The sequence below is a fragment of the Symphodus melops genome, assembly GCF_947650265.1.
Source record: "Symphodus melops genome assembly, chromosome: 7".
In the NCBI taxonomy this organism is placed as follows: domain Eukaryota; kingdom Metazoa; phylum Chordata; class Actinopteri; order Labriformes; family Labridae; genus Symphodus; species Symphodus melops.
This window is the reverse complement of record NC_136697.1, coordinates 29,248,161-29,264,258: the sequence shown is the minus strand read 5'-3', so window position 1 is coordinate 29,264,258 and position 16,098 is coordinate 29,248,161. Positions and strand designations below refer to the sequence as shown.

The 16,098-nt window shown below is 47.9% G+C and overlaps 2 protein-coding genes across 2 annotated transcripts in view; both read right to left on the bottom strand.

Moving 5' to 3' along the window:
* Positions 1-16,092, bottom strand: part of riok1 (RIO kinase 1 (yeast)) — a 16,945-nt gene extending 853 nt beyond the window's left edge. The window contains exons 1-14 of the mRNA XM_079347518.1: positions 15,975-16,092; positions 9,996-10,188; positions 9,200-9,287; positions 9,052-9,121; positions 8,930-8,972; positions 8,658-8,750; positions 7,111-7,223; positions 6,915-6,995; positions 5,638-5,724; positions 5,384-5,521; positions 3,731-3,834; positions 1,794-1,900; positions 646-711; positions 457-573 (exon numbers count right to left, since the gene is read on the bottom strand). Coding sequence (XP_079203644.1) covers positions 457-573; positions 646-711; positions 1,794-1,900; positions 3,731-3,834; positions 5,384-5,521; positions 5,638-5,724; positions 6,915-6,995; positions 7,111-7,223; positions 8,658-8,750; positions 8,930-8,972; positions 9,052-9,121; positions 9,200-9,287; positions 9,996-10,188; positions 15,975-16,027 — 1,353 coding nt within the window. The 5' untranslated portion in view covers positions 16,028-16,092. The remainder of the gene's footprint in view (positions 1-456; positions 574-645; positions 712-1,793; positions 1,901-3,730; positions 3,835-5,383; positions 5,522-5,637; positions 5,725-6,914; positions 6,996-7,110; positions 7,224-8,657; positions 8,751-8,929; positions 8,973-9,051; positions 9,122-9,199; positions 9,288-9,995; positions 10,189-15,974) is intronic.
* LOC306826435 (inositol monophosphatase 1-like) overlaps positions 1-16,098 on the bottom strand; it is a 60,583-nt gene that overhangs the window by 12,943 nt on the left and 31,542 nt on the right. The gene's annotated exons all lie outside the window — the stretch shown is intronic.

The following is a 16,098-nucleotide window of genomic DNA, read 5'->3' as shown; positions in this document are numbered from 1 at the left end:
GAGCAACAAGTCAGCAACAAGTCAGCAACATGTCAGCAACATGTGAGCAACATGTCAGCAACAAGTCAGCACAGGTGAGCAACAAGTGAGCAACATGTCAGCAACATGTCAGCAACATGTCAGCACAGGTGACCAACATGTCAGCAACATGTCAGCAACATGTCAGCAACAAGTCAGCAACATGTCAGCACAGGTGACCAACATGTCAGCAACAAGTCAGCAACATGTCAGCAACATGTCATCAACAAGTCAGCAACAAGTCAGCAACATGTCAGCACAGGTGAGCAACATGTCAGCAACATGTCAGCAACAAGTCAGCAACAAGTCAGCAACATGTCAGCACAGTTGAGCAACATGTCAGCAACATGTCAGCAACATGTCAGCACAGGTGAGCAACATGTCAGCACAGGTGAGCAACATGTTCGATAATGAAACACTCTGAGTTGTCGGTCTTACGTTGTCATGGTGACTGCTGAGGGCTGACTCCTCCTCCTTGGACTTCATCAGGTCCACGTCTCGCTCATAGTGACTCACCTCCGTCAGAGTGCGAGGGATGTAGGCTTTCTTGAACACCTGAGGGTGGAGGCGGAGTTATCTGCTGCTACCTCGTACCGACACTAAACAATAGACTGATGTTGAATTCACCTCCTCGTCAACTCCATCCTGATCCGATCTTTGCTCCGACGTCCGCTCTGCTGCAATCACCATCGCCTGGGCAACCAACGACAAACACACAATTACACAAACAACCTTTCTCTGTACCTTCTTTTTCTCTGTGTCTGGTTGCTCTCTAGTTGCTCTCTAGTTGCTCTCTAGCTGCTCTCTAGTTGCTCTGTAGCTGCTCTCTAGTTGCTCTCTAGTTGCTCTGTAGCTGCTCTCTAGCTGCTCTCTAGTTGCTCTGTAGCTGCTCTGTAGCTGCTCTGTAGCTGCTCTCTAGTTGCTCTCTAGTTGCTCTGTAGCTGCTCTGTAGCTGCTCTCTAGTTGCTCTCTAGTTGCTCTCTAGCTGCTCTGTAGCTGCTCTCTGGTTGTGCTCTCTAGTTGCTCTCTAGTTGTGCTCTCTGGTTGTGCTCTCTGGTTGTGCTCTAGTTGCTCTCTGGTTGCTCTGTATTTGCTCCCTGGTTGTGCTCTAGTTGCTCTCTGGTTGTGCTCTAGTTGCTCTCTGGTTGTGCTCTAGTTGCTCTCTGGTTGTGCTCTAGTTGCTCTCTGGTTGCTCTGTATTTGCTCCCTGGTTGTGCTCTAGTTGCTCTCTGGTTGTGCTCTAGTTGCTCTCTGGTTGTGCTCTAGTTGCTCTCTGGTTGTGCTCTAGTTGCTCTCTGGTTGCTCTGTATTTGCTCCCTGGTTGTGCTCTAGTTGCTCTCTAGTTGCTCTCTGGTTGCTCCCTGGTTGTGCTCTAGTTGCTCTCTGGTTGCTCTCTGGTTGCTCCCTGGTTGTGCTCTAGTTGCTCCCTGGTTGTGCTCTAGTTGCTCCCTGGTTGTGCTCTGGTTGTGCTCTAGTTGCTCTCTAGTTGCTCTCTGGTTGTGCTCTAGTTGCTCTCTAGTTGCTCTCTGGTTGCTCCCTGGTTGTGCTCTAGTTGCTCCCTGGTTGTGCTCTAGTTGCTCCCTGGTTGTGCTCTGGTTGTGCTCTAGTTGCTCTCTAGTTGCTCTCTGGTTGTGCTCTAGTTGCTCTCTAGTTGCTCTCTGGTTGCTCCCTGGTTGTGCTCTAGTTGCTCTCTGGTTGCGCTCTAGTTGCTCATTGTTTACATTGCATCACTTGACCGTCTCTGATTGGTTGCCTCGTTCAGGAGGCGGTCCCACCTTGTCCATGTATTGGTCGATGTTGCTGCAGGTGATTGACGGGTCAGTGATGAAGTCAAACAGCTCTCTGACGGTCATCACTGCCACGCCGCGTTTCACAAAGAACTCTGGGAAAAAACAAACAGGCAGCAGATAATGATGAGAACGGTTCTTAAAGAACATGGAAGAACCTGGAAGAGGAGACAGGAGGTAGGAGACAGGAGGCAAGAGACAGGAGGCAAGAGACAGGAGGCAGGAGGTAGGAGACAGGAGGCAAGAGACAGGAGGCAAGAGACAGGAGGCAAGAGACAGGAGGCAGGAGGAAAGAGACAGGAGGCAAGAGACAGGAGGCAGGAGGTAGGAGACAGGAGGCAGGAGGCAAGAGACAGGAGGCAAGAGACAGGAGGTAGGAGACAGGAGGCAAGAGACAGGAGGCAAGAGACAGGAGGTAGGAGGCAGGAGGCAAGAGACAGGAGGCAAGAGACAGGAGGTAGGAGACAGGAGGCAAGAGACAGGAGGCAAGAGACAGGAGGCAAGAGACAGGAGGCAGGAGGTAGGAGACAGGAGGCAAGAGACAGGAGGCAAGAGACAGGAGGCAAGAGACAGGAGGCAGGAGGAAAGAGACAGGAGGCAAGAGACAGGAGGCAGGAGGTAGGAGACAGGAGGCAGGAGGCAAGAGACAGGAGGCAAGAGACAGGAGGCAAGAGACAGGAGGCAAGAGACAGGAGGCAGGAGGCAAGAGACAGGAGGTAGGAGACAGGAGACAGGAGGCAAGAGACAGGAGGCAGGAGGCAGGAGGCAGGAGACAGGAGGCAAGAGACAGGAGGCAGGAGGCAGGAGACAGGAGGCAGGAGACAGGAGGCAAGAGACAGGAGGCAGGAGGCAAGAGACAGGAGGCAGGAGGCAGGAGACAGGAGACAGGAGGCAGGAGGCAGGAGACAGGAGGCAGGAGACAGGAGACAGGAGGCAGGAGACAGGAGACAGGAGGCAAGAGACAGGAGGCAAGAGACAGGAGGCAGGAGGCAGGAGACAGGAGGTAGGAGGTAGGAGGCAGGAGGCAAGAGACAGGAGGCAGGAGACAGGAGACAGGAGGCAGGAGACAGGAGACAGGAGGCAGAAGACAGGAGACAGGAGGCAAGAGACAGGAGGCAAGAGACAGGAGGCAGGAGGCAGGAAACAGGAGGTAGGAGGCAAGAGACAGGAGGCAAGAGACAGGAGGCAGGAGGCAGGAGGCAAGAGACAGGAGGCAAGAGACAGGAGGCAGGAGACAGGAGGCAGGAGACAGGAGGCAGGAGGTAGGAGACAGGAGGCAGGAGGCAGGAGACAGGAGGCAGGAGACAGGAGGCAGGAGGTAGGAGACAGGAGGCTAGAGACAGGAGGCAGGAGACAGGAGGCAGGAGACAGGAGGCAGGAGGCAGGAGACAGGAGACAGGAGGCAAGAGACAGGAGGCAAGAGACAGGAGGCAGGAGGTAGGAGGCAGGAGACAGGAGGTAGGAGGCAGGAGGCAAGAGACAGGAGGCAGGAGGCAGGAGACAGGAGACAGGAGGCAGGAGACAGGAGGCAGGAGACAGGAGGCAAGAGACAGGAGGCAAGAGACAGGAGGCAGGAGGCAGGAAACAGGAGACAGGAGGTAGGAGGCAGGAGGCAAGAGACAGGAGGCAGGAGACAGGAGGCAGGAGACAGGAGACAGGAGGCAGGAGGTAGGAGGCAAGAGACAGGAGGCAAGAGACAGGAGGCAGGAGACAGGAGGCAGGAGGTAGGAGACAGGAGGCAGGAGACAGGAGACAGGAGGCAGGAGACAGGAGGCAAGAGACAGGAGGCAGGAGACAGGAGACAGGAGGTAGGAGGCAGGAGGCAGGAGGCAGGAGACAGGAGGCAGGAGACAGGAGGCAAGAGACAGGAGGCAGGAGAAGGACGCAAAGATTCAGAACAAGGAAACAAACGTGTCTTTAAATACCGTTCACGTTGCTGCAGTCCTTCCGGAGGAACTCCAGGGCGTGAGGATGGTCGTGTTCTACCGACTGGGAAACATCGATGATGTAAGCGTCGCCATCGTGATACCTGAACAGGTGAGAAAAAGTGATGTCACTGAGTGCGTTTACATGGACTTGAGTATCCCGGTTTTTATGGGGATTTTAAGGATCTAAGTTTGTAAACATATCCTGATTTGAGAAACCTGGTTTGGTATCTGGAGAACTCAGACGAGATACTGCAGCATGTAAACGTCTTACCCCGGTTTCTGACAGCTGCAGACACCTGACTCAGCCTGTGAGCAACACGCTAAACAAACGTCTTATAGACTGGTGTAGTAATGATGTATTTTTGTAGGCCAACCCGAAAAAATGGCGCCGGTGGTTCCTACGAAAATTCTCCTCTGGGATTTTTGAATTGGATTTTGGATCATTGCAGAAAATAATCTGTGTGTCAAACACACGTTTCTGATGCTGTTTAGTTCAGCTGATAATCTTTACAGATGAACATCATTTATATGAAGTTTGAAGAGTTAATGCAGCCCAGAGAAGTAAAAAGCTAACGCTATGCTACAAGCTAACTACACCGCGGTCGGTTTGTAATGACATCCTGACCGTTACGCTTCATCGATCTAATCAGTGGATTTGACAAGCTAGCTAAACGTTAGCTTAATAAGTTGTTTATTAACCTAATATTTACAAGAACAGTGAAAAACATGACTAGAGGCTGTAAGGAGGATTAGGGAGAGAGTTCCCGGAGTGATGACGTCTCCATGGCAACCACTGTAGTTTCAGTTAGCTACTCGTTAGCAACCACTGTTTAAAGTTCGCGTAAAAACTTTAAAATTCACAAGTGCGGTCTTAGCTAACGTAGTTTATCTCGTCTAACAAAACAACAACATCTCTTCAGCTTGTGTTAACCACAGACCTTATTTCAGTCTAAACACAAACACATTTAAAATACACATTTAGACTTTTAGAGTTAGGAACCCACGGTGCTAACATGCTAACTCACTTCCTGGTTTTAGGACTCAAAACTAAACCAGTCTATAGTGAAGAGGAATCACTTTTAGGTTTCACTAATAAAACATGAAATATAATTGAAGGTTATAATATAGAGCACACGGGACCAATAGACCCGACCCAGCACGCGTCCTGGTGAGACCGCTTCTATTCCTTTTATTATTTAAGTCTTTAGCCTCCTTCATTTAATTCATGTAACTGGCTCATAGCTGTTCTTTTTTTCTTTTTGCTGTTGATGCTGTTTATATTTCCTGTTTTACTGTTTTTTGGAGCTGTTGTAACACCCAAATTTCCCCCATTGGGGGATCAATAAAGTTGATCCTTATTCTGCTGTATCAGCGATGCTGATGGATTGATTGATGACTCTGTGGATGGACTGAGTTTGTTTGGGACTTGTAGTTTATGTTGGATTCATTCAGGGGTAAATAAGTTTTTATATATAAGCCACTGTGTTTCCATGTCTTTTATTTTTCTAAATGTCGGCTGTGTAGTAAAAATAAACACCATGTGATCGGAAACTGTGATAATATTATTGATCATGTATACAGGGATATAAATCAGGTTTCTGTGAGCATGTAAACGTTATATGTGTGCTGTCAGTGGGTGTGGTCTCATACAATATGTTGAACTCGCTGAGGTCTGCATGGACGAGTCGGGCCTCTTGGAACATCTTCCTCATGTTCTGTAGAACCTGCAGGTAGAGCTCACGAGCCTTCGACTCTGACAGCGATGCGTTCTTCAGCAGAGGGGCAGGCCTGACCAATCAAACCCAGAGACAACGAGAGAGAGAGAGCGAGAGAGAGAGAGACCAACACCTGATAAATTAAATCAATTTTAATATCGACCATTCATCACTCTGATTGGTTCTTACATGTTGTCTTTTCCAATGAAGCTCATAAGCAGAACATGACTCCTCAGAAGAAGTGGCTCTGGACTCGGGATTCCTGCCGTCTGCAGCCTGAAACATGTGACACAGTCAGGTTCTACTGGGTTCTATGTAAAACATCATCAGGTTCTACTGGGTTCTATGTAAAACATCAGGTTCTACTGGGTTCTATGTAAAACATCATCAGGTTCTACTGGGTTCTATGCAAAACATCATCAGGATCTACTGGGTTCTATGTAAAATATCAGGTTCTACTGGGTTCTATGTAAAATATCAGGTTCTACTGGGTTCTATGCAAAACATCATCAGGATCTACTGGGTTCTATGTAAAACATCAGGTTCTACTGGGTTCTATGTAAAATATCATCAGGTTCTACTGGGTTCTATGTAAAATATCATCAAGTTCTACTGGGTTCTATGTAAAATATCAGGTTCTACTGGGTTCTATGTAAAATATCATCAAGTTCTACTGGGTTCTATATAAAATATCATCAAGTTCTACTGGGTTCTATGTAAAATATCATCAGGTTCTACTGGGTTCTATGTAAAATATCATCAAGTTCTACTGGGTTCTATGTAAAATATCATCAAGTTCTACTGGGTTCTATGTAAAATATCATCAAGTTCTACTGGGTTCTATGTAAAATATCATCAAGTTCTACTGGGTTCTATGTAAAATATCATCAGGTTCTACTGGGTTCTATGTAAAACATCATCAAGTTCTACTGGGTTCTATGTAAAACATCATCAAGTTCTACTGGGTTCTATGTAAAATATCATCAAGTTCTACTGGGTTCTATGTAAAATATCATCAAGTTCTACTGGGTTCTATGTAAAATATCATCAGGTTCTACTGGGTTCTATGTAAAACATCGTCAGGTTCTACTGGGTTCTATGTAAAATATCAAGTTCTTCTAGGTTCTATATATAATATCATCAAGTTCTACTGGGTTCTATGTAAAACATCATCAGGATCTACTGGGTTCTTTGGAAAACAGGATCTACAAGGTTCAAAAGAACAAACCCATCAGTAACAGAAAATGTATTCAGTCCCGCCCATCAGAAATTCTGGTTCTTTTCCCTTCGATGAGTTTATTATAGGAAAATGTCACCTGTATTTTGGGTTTAGAATTTAGGGTTGAGATTGAACAAATTCTCTCAATCAGTCCAATGAAGTGCCATTGGGTTCTACTGTTAAGTTAAACTGGTTCCGCTTGTTCATATGGTCAGTTTGTTCCATTTGTCAAAAGACAGAATCTGACCTGATGAGGTTCCTCATCTCCTTCTCGGCCCAGGTTCTCACCATCTTCCTCGGGTTTCCTTTACAGTAACCGTGACGGAACCTGCAGAGCAACAGAAGAACATGAAACTGAACAGTGAGAACCTCATCCCATAATGATGATGTTTGACATGCACTGACATGCTAGCTAATGCTAGCTAATGTTAGCATGTACTGACCTGAATTCTCCACTAACGTATTTGTCCCTATCTTTAAACAGCAGGATGGAGGTTTTGTAGATCTTAATGGCTCGACTTTCTCCTGCCGACGTGCTGCTGTGATAAACATTAGCCTGCAACAAGTAGGACATAAAAACAGTCAATGTTTAAAGTCTGAGTCATCAACCCGAAGACTCAGAATGCAGACCTGCTGCAGTCTCTACATGGACTACAGGAGGTAGAGTCTGCAGTTATCAGACCTGCTGGTACCTACAGTCTCTAAACTACAGGAGGTAGAGTCTGCAGTTATCAGACCTGCTGGTACCTACAGTCTCTAAACTACAGGTGGTAGAGTCTGCAGTTATCAGACCTGCTGGTACCTACAGTCTCTAAATGTACTACAGGAGGTAGAGTCTGCAGTTATCAGACCTGCTGGTACCAACAGTCTCTAAACTACAGGAGGTAGAGTCTGCAGTTATCAGACCTGCTGGTACCTACAGTCTCTAAACTACAGGTGGTAGAGTCTGCAGTTATCAGACCTGCTGGTACCTACAGTCTCTAAACTACAGGAGGTAGAGTCTGCAGTTATCAGACCTGCTGGTACCTACAGTCTCTAAACTACAGGAGGTAGAGTCTGCAGTTATCAGACCTGCTGGTACCTACAGCCTCTAAATGTCCTACAGGAGGTAGAGTCTGCAGTTATCAGACCTGCTGGTACCTACAGTCTCTAAACTACAGGTGGTAGAGTCTGCAGTTATCAGACCTGCTGGTACCTACAGTCTCTAAACTACAGGTGGTAGAGTCTGCAGTTATCAGACCTGCTGGTACCTACAGTCTCTAAATGTCCTACAGGAGGTAGAGTCTGCAGTTATCAGACCTGCTGGTACCTACAGTCTCTAAACTACAGGTGGTAGAGTCTGCAGTTATCAGACCTGCTGGTACCTACAGTCTCTAAACTACAGGTGGTAGAGTCTGCAGTTATCAGACCTGCTGGTACCTACAGTCTCTAAACTACAGGAGGTAGAGTCTGCAGTTATCAGACCTGCTGGTACCTACAGTCTCTAAACTACAGGTGGTAGAGTCTGCAGTTATCAGACCTGCTGGTACCTACAGTCTCTAAACTACAGGAGGTAGAGTCTACAGTTATCAGACCTGCTGGTACCTACAGTCTCTAAACTACAGGAGGTAGAGTCTGCAGTTATCAGACCTGCTGGTACCTACAGTCTCTAAACTACAGGAGGTAGAGTCTGCAGTTATCAGACCTGCTGGTACCTACAGTCTCTAAACTACAGGTGTTAGAGTCTGCAGTTATCAGACCTGCTGGTACCTACAGTCTCTAAACTACAGGAGGTAGAGTCTGCAGTTATCAGACCTGCTGGTACCTCCAGTCTCTAAACTACAGGAGGTAGAGTCTGCAGTTATCAGACCTGCTGGTACCTAGTCTCTAAACTACAGGAGGTAGAGTCTGCAGTTATCAGACCTGCTGGTACCTACAGTCTCTAACCTACAGGTGGTAGAGTCTTCAGTTTTGAAACATGTGTATGAAACAGTTATTGATTGCTTCTGACCTCCTTCCCTGTGCTGATGCAGCCGTTGATTTGGCTGATGATTCCTCGACTCAGCATCTTGAAGAGAATCATTCGAGTGCGTGGATCTAAAACCTGAAGAAGAAGAAAGATCAGCCGAATCATAGAGCCAATTATCAGCCAATAATTGATGAAAAACATGTTAATCATTTAATGATTGATCAGTTGATGAGTATATACCCTGAGTCAGGTTTGACCGTGTGTTTTATTTTATAAAGCCTGCTGTTGACTTCCTGTAAGTCTTTAATCCTCACCTGTTCTACTGTGGCTCGATCTGATTTGTCCTTCACTCTGTACCTGCAGAGAGCAACCAATCAGAGCGTGAGAAACATCTCCACTGATCTGTAGAATAGCTCAGAGGTGAGTTCATACATACGTGTAGGATTCTTTCTGTTTCTGCATCGTTGTCACTTTATTGATCACTGAGTCGGCATAATTCAGCTTATCTGAAACCAAAACCAATCAATACGCTTTGTTATCAGTGTGTGTGTGTGTGTGTGTGTGTGTGTGTGTGTGTGTGTTACCCAGGTTGATCTTGTGTTCATACTTCCTCAGAGCTTTATCAGACGGAGTTGACGGCAGCATCTTATTGGACGGATTCTGTCTGTTGGACTGACCAATAAGAACAGAGATCAGGGGTCAGGTGGAGAGTCACATTAACTTCTCTCGTCTCTGTTAGTAACCAGCGGAGTGTCTGACCTCCGAGGAGAACTGTTTCCACACCTGTCAGTTTGGAAACATCTCAAACACTTCTCAGAGGAGCTGTTTTTAAGTTGTGGAGCAAACAAGGAGGCGGAGACACGTCGTGATAAACAGCCCGCTTCTACTTTGGCAGATTGTCAACACGTTCAAATCCTTCACCATCTAAGATCACCACATCGCACACCTCTACTTCAATGATACAACAACAACAACAACAACAACAACAACATGACAAAACAACAACAACATGACACAACAACCACAACATGAAAAAACAATTACAACAACAACATGATACAACAACAACCATAAATACAACATGGAAACAACAACAAGATGACACAACAACAAAAACAACCACCACGGCTACAACAACATGAAACAACAACCACGACAACAACAAGATGACAAAACAACCATGACAACAACAACAACAACAACACAACAACTAGAACAACGAGATGACAAAAAAACAGGAAAACAACAACCGACACTACAACCACAACAACAACAAACACATGATACAACAACAACAACAAGACGACACAACAACAACAACGGTAACATGAACACCATGGAAAGCAACAATAATATTATTATCGTCAACATCATTCTCACCTGACAGTTCAAACTCGTCCTGATGTATCTTTTGGTCAGATCTCCACCTGATGAACGCCATGCCCACTCTTCATCGTCATCATCCTCCTCCTCCTCCTCCTCATACTCCTCATACTCCTCCTCCTCTTCCTCTGAAGGCTGACCAACAACATCACTCATCTGGCTGTGCACAGCCGGCAGCTGTGATTGGTTGCTGCAGACATCAGAAAAAGGACAATAAAAAACAACAAATCAGCAGATGTTGAGTGTGGAAGCAGAGGTCCAGTCCATGACTGCAATTCTTTATCTGTCCAGCAGGGGGACAGAGTGTGACAGTATAACAGCTCAGTGTACTTCTCTTTAGAGAATGAAGAGTTTAATGAAGTCCACGTTGACTGGACTAAGGATGGGACGTCACAGGTGGTTACAGTAACAGACGGGATGGTTACAGTCACAGTCGGGACGGTTACAGTCACAGACGGGACGGTTACAGTCACATACGGGATGGTTACAGTCACAGACGGGATGGTTACAGTCACAGACGGGATGGTTACAGTCACAGTCGGGACGGTTACAGTCACAGACGGGACGGTTACAGTCACATACGGGATGGTTACAGTCACAGACGGGATGGTTACAGTCACAGACGGGATGGTTACAGTAACAGACGGGATGGTTACAGTCACAGTCGGGATGGTTACAGTAACAGACGGGATGGTTACAGTCACAGTCGGGACGGTTACAGTCACAGACGGGATGGTTACAGTCACAGACGGGATGGTTACAGTAACAGACGGGATGGTTACAGTCACAGACGGGATGGTTACAGTAACAGACGGGACGGTTACAGTCACAGTCGGGACGGTTACAGTCACAGACGGGACGGTTACAGTCACAGACGGGACGGTTACAGTAACAGACGGGATGGTTACAGTAACAGTAACAGTCGGGATGGTTACAGTAACAGACGGGATGGTTACAGTCACAGACGGGATGGTTACAGTCACAGACGGGATGGTTACAGTAACAGACGGGATGGTTACAGTAACAGTAACAGTCGGGATGGTTACAGTAACAGACGGGATGGTTACAGTCACAGACGGGATGGTTACAGTCACAGTAACAGACGGGATGGTTACAGTAACAGACGGGATGGTTACAGTAACAGACGGGATGGTTACAGTCACAGTCGGGATGGTTACAGTCACAGACGGGATGGTTACAGTCACAGTCGGGATGGTTACAGTCACAGACGGGATGGTTACAGTAACAGTAACAGACGGGACGGTTACAGTAACAGACGGGATGGTTACAGTAACAGTCACAGACGGGATGGTTACAGTAACAGACGGGATGGTTACAGTAACAGTCGGGATGGTTACAGTAACAGACGGGATGGTTACAGTAACAGACGGGATGGTTACAGTCACAGACGGGATGGTTACAGTCACAGTCGGGATGGTTACAGTCACAGACGGGATGGTTACAGTCACAGACGGGATGGTTACAGTCACAGACGGGATGGTTACAGTCACAGACGGGATGGTTACAGTCACAGACGGGATGGTTACAGTAACAGACGGGATGGTTACAGTCACAGTCGGGATGGTTACAGTAACAGACGGGATGGTTACAGTCACAGACGGGACGGTTACAGTCACAGACGGGATGGTTACAGTCACAGACGGGACGGTTACAGTAACAGACGGGACGGTTACAGTCACAGACGGGATGGTTACAGTAACAGACGGGATGGTTACAGTAACAGACGGGACGGTTACAGTCACAGACGGGACGGTGACAGTCACAGACGGGATGGTTACAGTAACAGACGGGATGGTTACAGTCACAGTCGGGATGGTTACAGTAACAGACGGGATGGTTACAGTCACAGACGGGATGGTTACAGTCACAGACGGGATGGTTACAGTCACAGACGGGATGGTTACAGTCACAGACGGGATGGTTACAGTAACAGACGGGATGGTTACAGTAACAGTAACAGTCGGGATGGTTACAGTAACAGACGGGATGGTTACAGTCACAGACGGGATGGTTACAGTAACAGACGGGATGGTTACAGTAACAGACGGGATGGTTACAGTCACAGTAACAGACGGGATGGTTACAGTAACAGACGGGATGGTTACAGTAACAGACGGGATGGTTACAGTCACAGTCGGGATGGTTACAGTCACAGACGGGATGGTTACAGTCACAGTCGGGATGGTTACAGTCACAGACGGGATGGTTACAGTAACAGTCACAGACGGGATGGTTACAGTAACAGACGGGATGGTTACAGTAACAGACGGGATGGTTACAGTCACAGTCGGGATGGTTACAGTCACAGACGGGATGGTTACAGTCACAGACGGGATGGTTACAGTAACAGACGGGATGGTTACAGTCACAGACGGGACGGTTACAGTAACAGACGGGACGGTTACAGTAACAGACGGGACGGTTACAGTAACAGACGGGACGGTTACAGTCACAGACGGGATGGTTACAGTCACAGACGGGATGGTTACAGTCACAGACGGGATGGTTACAGTAACAGACGGGATGGTTACAGTCACAGTCGGGACGGTTACAGTCACAGACGGGACGGTTACAGTCACATACGGGATGGTTACAGTCACAGACGGGATGGTTACAGTCACAGACGGGATGGTTACAGTCACAGTCGGGACGGTTACAGTCACAGACGGGACGGTTACAGTCACATACGGGATGGTTACAGTCACAGACGGGATGGTTACAGTCACAGACGGGATGGTTACAGTAACAGACGGGATGGTTACAGTCACAGTCGGGATGGTTACAGTAACAGACGGGATGGTTACAGTCACAGTCGGGACGGTTACAGTCACAGACGGGATGGTTACAGTCACAGACGGGATGGTTACAGTAACAGACGGGATGGTTACAGTCACAGACGGGATGGTTACAGTAACAGACGGGACGGTTACAGTCACAGTCGGGACGGTTACAGTCACAGACGGGACGGTTACAGTCACAGACGGGACGGTTACAGTAACAGACGGGATGGTTACAGTAACAGTAACAGTCGGGATGGTTACAGTAACAGACGGGATGGTTACAGTCACAGACGGGATGGTTACAGTCACAGACGGGATGGTTACAGTAACAGACGGGATGGTTACAGTAACAGTAACAGTCGGGATGGTTACAGTAACAGACGGGATGGTTACAGTCACAGACGGGATGGTTACAGTCACAGTAACAGACGGGATGGTTACAGTAACAGACGGGATGGTTACAGTAACAGACGGGATGGTTACAGTCACAGTCGGGATGGTTACAGTCACAGACGGGATGGTTACAGTCACAGTCGGGATGGTTACAGTCACAGACGGGATGGTTACAGTAACAGTAACAGACGGGACGGTTACAGTAACAGACGGGATGGTTACAGTAACAGTCACAGACGGGATGGTTACAGTAACAGACGGGATGGTTACAGTAACAGTCGGGATGGTTACAGTAACAGACGGGATGGTTACAGTAACAGACGGGATGGTTACAGTCACAGACGGGATGGTTACAGTCACAGTCGGGATGGTTACAGTCACAGACGGGATGGTTACAGTCACAGACGGGATGGTTACAGTCACAGACGGGATGGTTACAGTCACAGACGGGATGGTTACAGTCACAGACGGGATGGTTACAGTAACAGACGGGATGGTTACAGTAACAGACGGGATGGTTACAGTAACAGACGGGATGGTTACAGTAACAGACGGGATGGTTACAGTAACAGTAACAGACGGGATGGTTACAGTCACAGTCGGGATGGTTACAGTAACAGACGGGATGGTTACAGTCACAGACGGGACGGTTACAGTCACAGACGGGATGGTTACAGTCACAGACGGGACGGTTACAGTAACAGACGGGACGGTTACAGTCACAGACGGGATGGTTACAGTAACAGACGGGATGGTTACAGTAACAGACGGGACGGTTACAGTCACAGACGGGACGGTGACAGTCACAGACGGGATGGTTACAGTAACAGACGGGATGGTTACAGTCACAGTCGGGATGGTTACAGTAACAGACGGGATGGTTACAGTCACAGACGGGATGGTTACAGTCACAGACGGGATGGTTACAGTCACAGACGGGATGGTTACAGTCACAGACGGGATGGTTACAGTAACAGACGGGATGGTTACAGTAACAGTAACAGTCGGGATGGTTACAGTAACAGACGGGATGGTTACAGTCACAGACGGGATGGTTACAGTAACAGACGGGATGGTTACAGTAACAGACGGGATGGTTACAGTCACAGTAACAGACGGGATGGTTACAGTAACAGACGGGATGGTTACAGTAACAGACGGGATGGTTACAGTCACAGTCGGGATGGTTACAGTCACAGACGGGATGGTTACAGTCACAGTCGGGATGGTTACAGTCACAGACGGGATGGTTACAGTAACAGTCACAGACGGGATGGTTACAGTAACAGACGGGATGGTTACAGTAACAGACGGGATGGTTACAGTCACAGTCGGGATGGTTACAGTCACAGACGGGATGGTTACAGTCACAGACGGGATGGTTACAGTAACAGACGGGATGGTTACAGTCACAGACGGGACGGTTACAGTAACAGACGGGACGGTTACAGTAACAGACGGGACGGTTACAGTAACAGACGGGACGGTTACAGTCACAGACGGGATGGTTACAGTCACAGACGGGATGGTTACAGTAACAGACGGGATGGTTACAGTAACAGACGGGACGGTTACAGTCACATACGGGATGGTTACAGTCACAGACGGGATGGTTACAGTAACAGACGGGATGGTTACAGTAACAGACGGGACGGTTACAGTCACAGACGGGATGGTTACAGTAACAGACGGGATGGTTACAATCACAGACGGGATGGTTACAGTAACAGACGGGATGGTTACAGTCACAGACGGGATGGTTACAGTCACAGACGGGACGGTTACAGTCACAGACGGGATGGTTACAGTCACAGGCGGGATGGTTACAGTAACAGACGGGATGGTTACAGTCACAGTCGGGATGGTTACAGTCACAGACGGGATGGTTACAGTCACAGGTTACAGTCACAGACGGGATGGTTACAGTCACAGACGGGATGGTTACAGTAACAGACGGGATGGTTACAGTAACAGACGGGACGGTTACAGTAACAGACGGGATGGTTACAGTCACAGACGGGATGGTTACAGTAACAGACGGGATGGTTACAGTCACAGACGGGATGGTTACAGTAACAGACGGGATGGTTACAGTCACAGACGGGACGGTTACAGTAACAGACGGGATGGTTACAGTCACAGGTTACAGTCACAGACGGGATGGTTACAGTCACAGACGGGATGGTTACAGTCACAGACGGGATGGTTACAGTCACAGACGGGATGGTTACAGTCACAGGTTACAGTCACAGACGGGATGGTTACAGTCACAGACGGGATGGTTACAGTCACAGACGGGATGGTTACAGTAACAGACGGGATGGTTACAGTCACAGTCGGGATGGTTACAGTCACAGTCGGGATGGTTACAGTCACAGGTTACAGTCACAGACGGGATGGTTACAGTAACAGACGGGATGGTTACAGTAACAGACGGGATGGTTACAGTAACAGACGGGATGGTTACAGTCACAGACGGGATGGTTACAGTAACAGACGGGATGGTTACAGTCACAGACGGGATGGTTACAGTAACAGACGGGATGGTTACAGTAACAGACGGGATGGTTACAGTCACAGACGGGATGGTTACAGTAACAGTCACAGACGGGATGGTTACAGTAACAGTCACATGGCCGGATGTGAGGACAGCTGTGATGCATGTTAGTAGACCTTAGTCCTTTGGCATGTGATGTCTGCAGAGACCAGCTGTGTACCTGATCAGTGAGGGTTAGGGTTAGAACATGTGTAAACACGTGTTGATCTAGTTTCACTCTCTCACCTGTCCTCTTCTGCGTCATCAAACTGTCCAGGTACGCAGCCTTCCGCCGACATAACGGATACTCAGACAAACACCTGAATCAGAACCAATTAAAGAACCAGAACCTCAAAGAATCCACACGGGT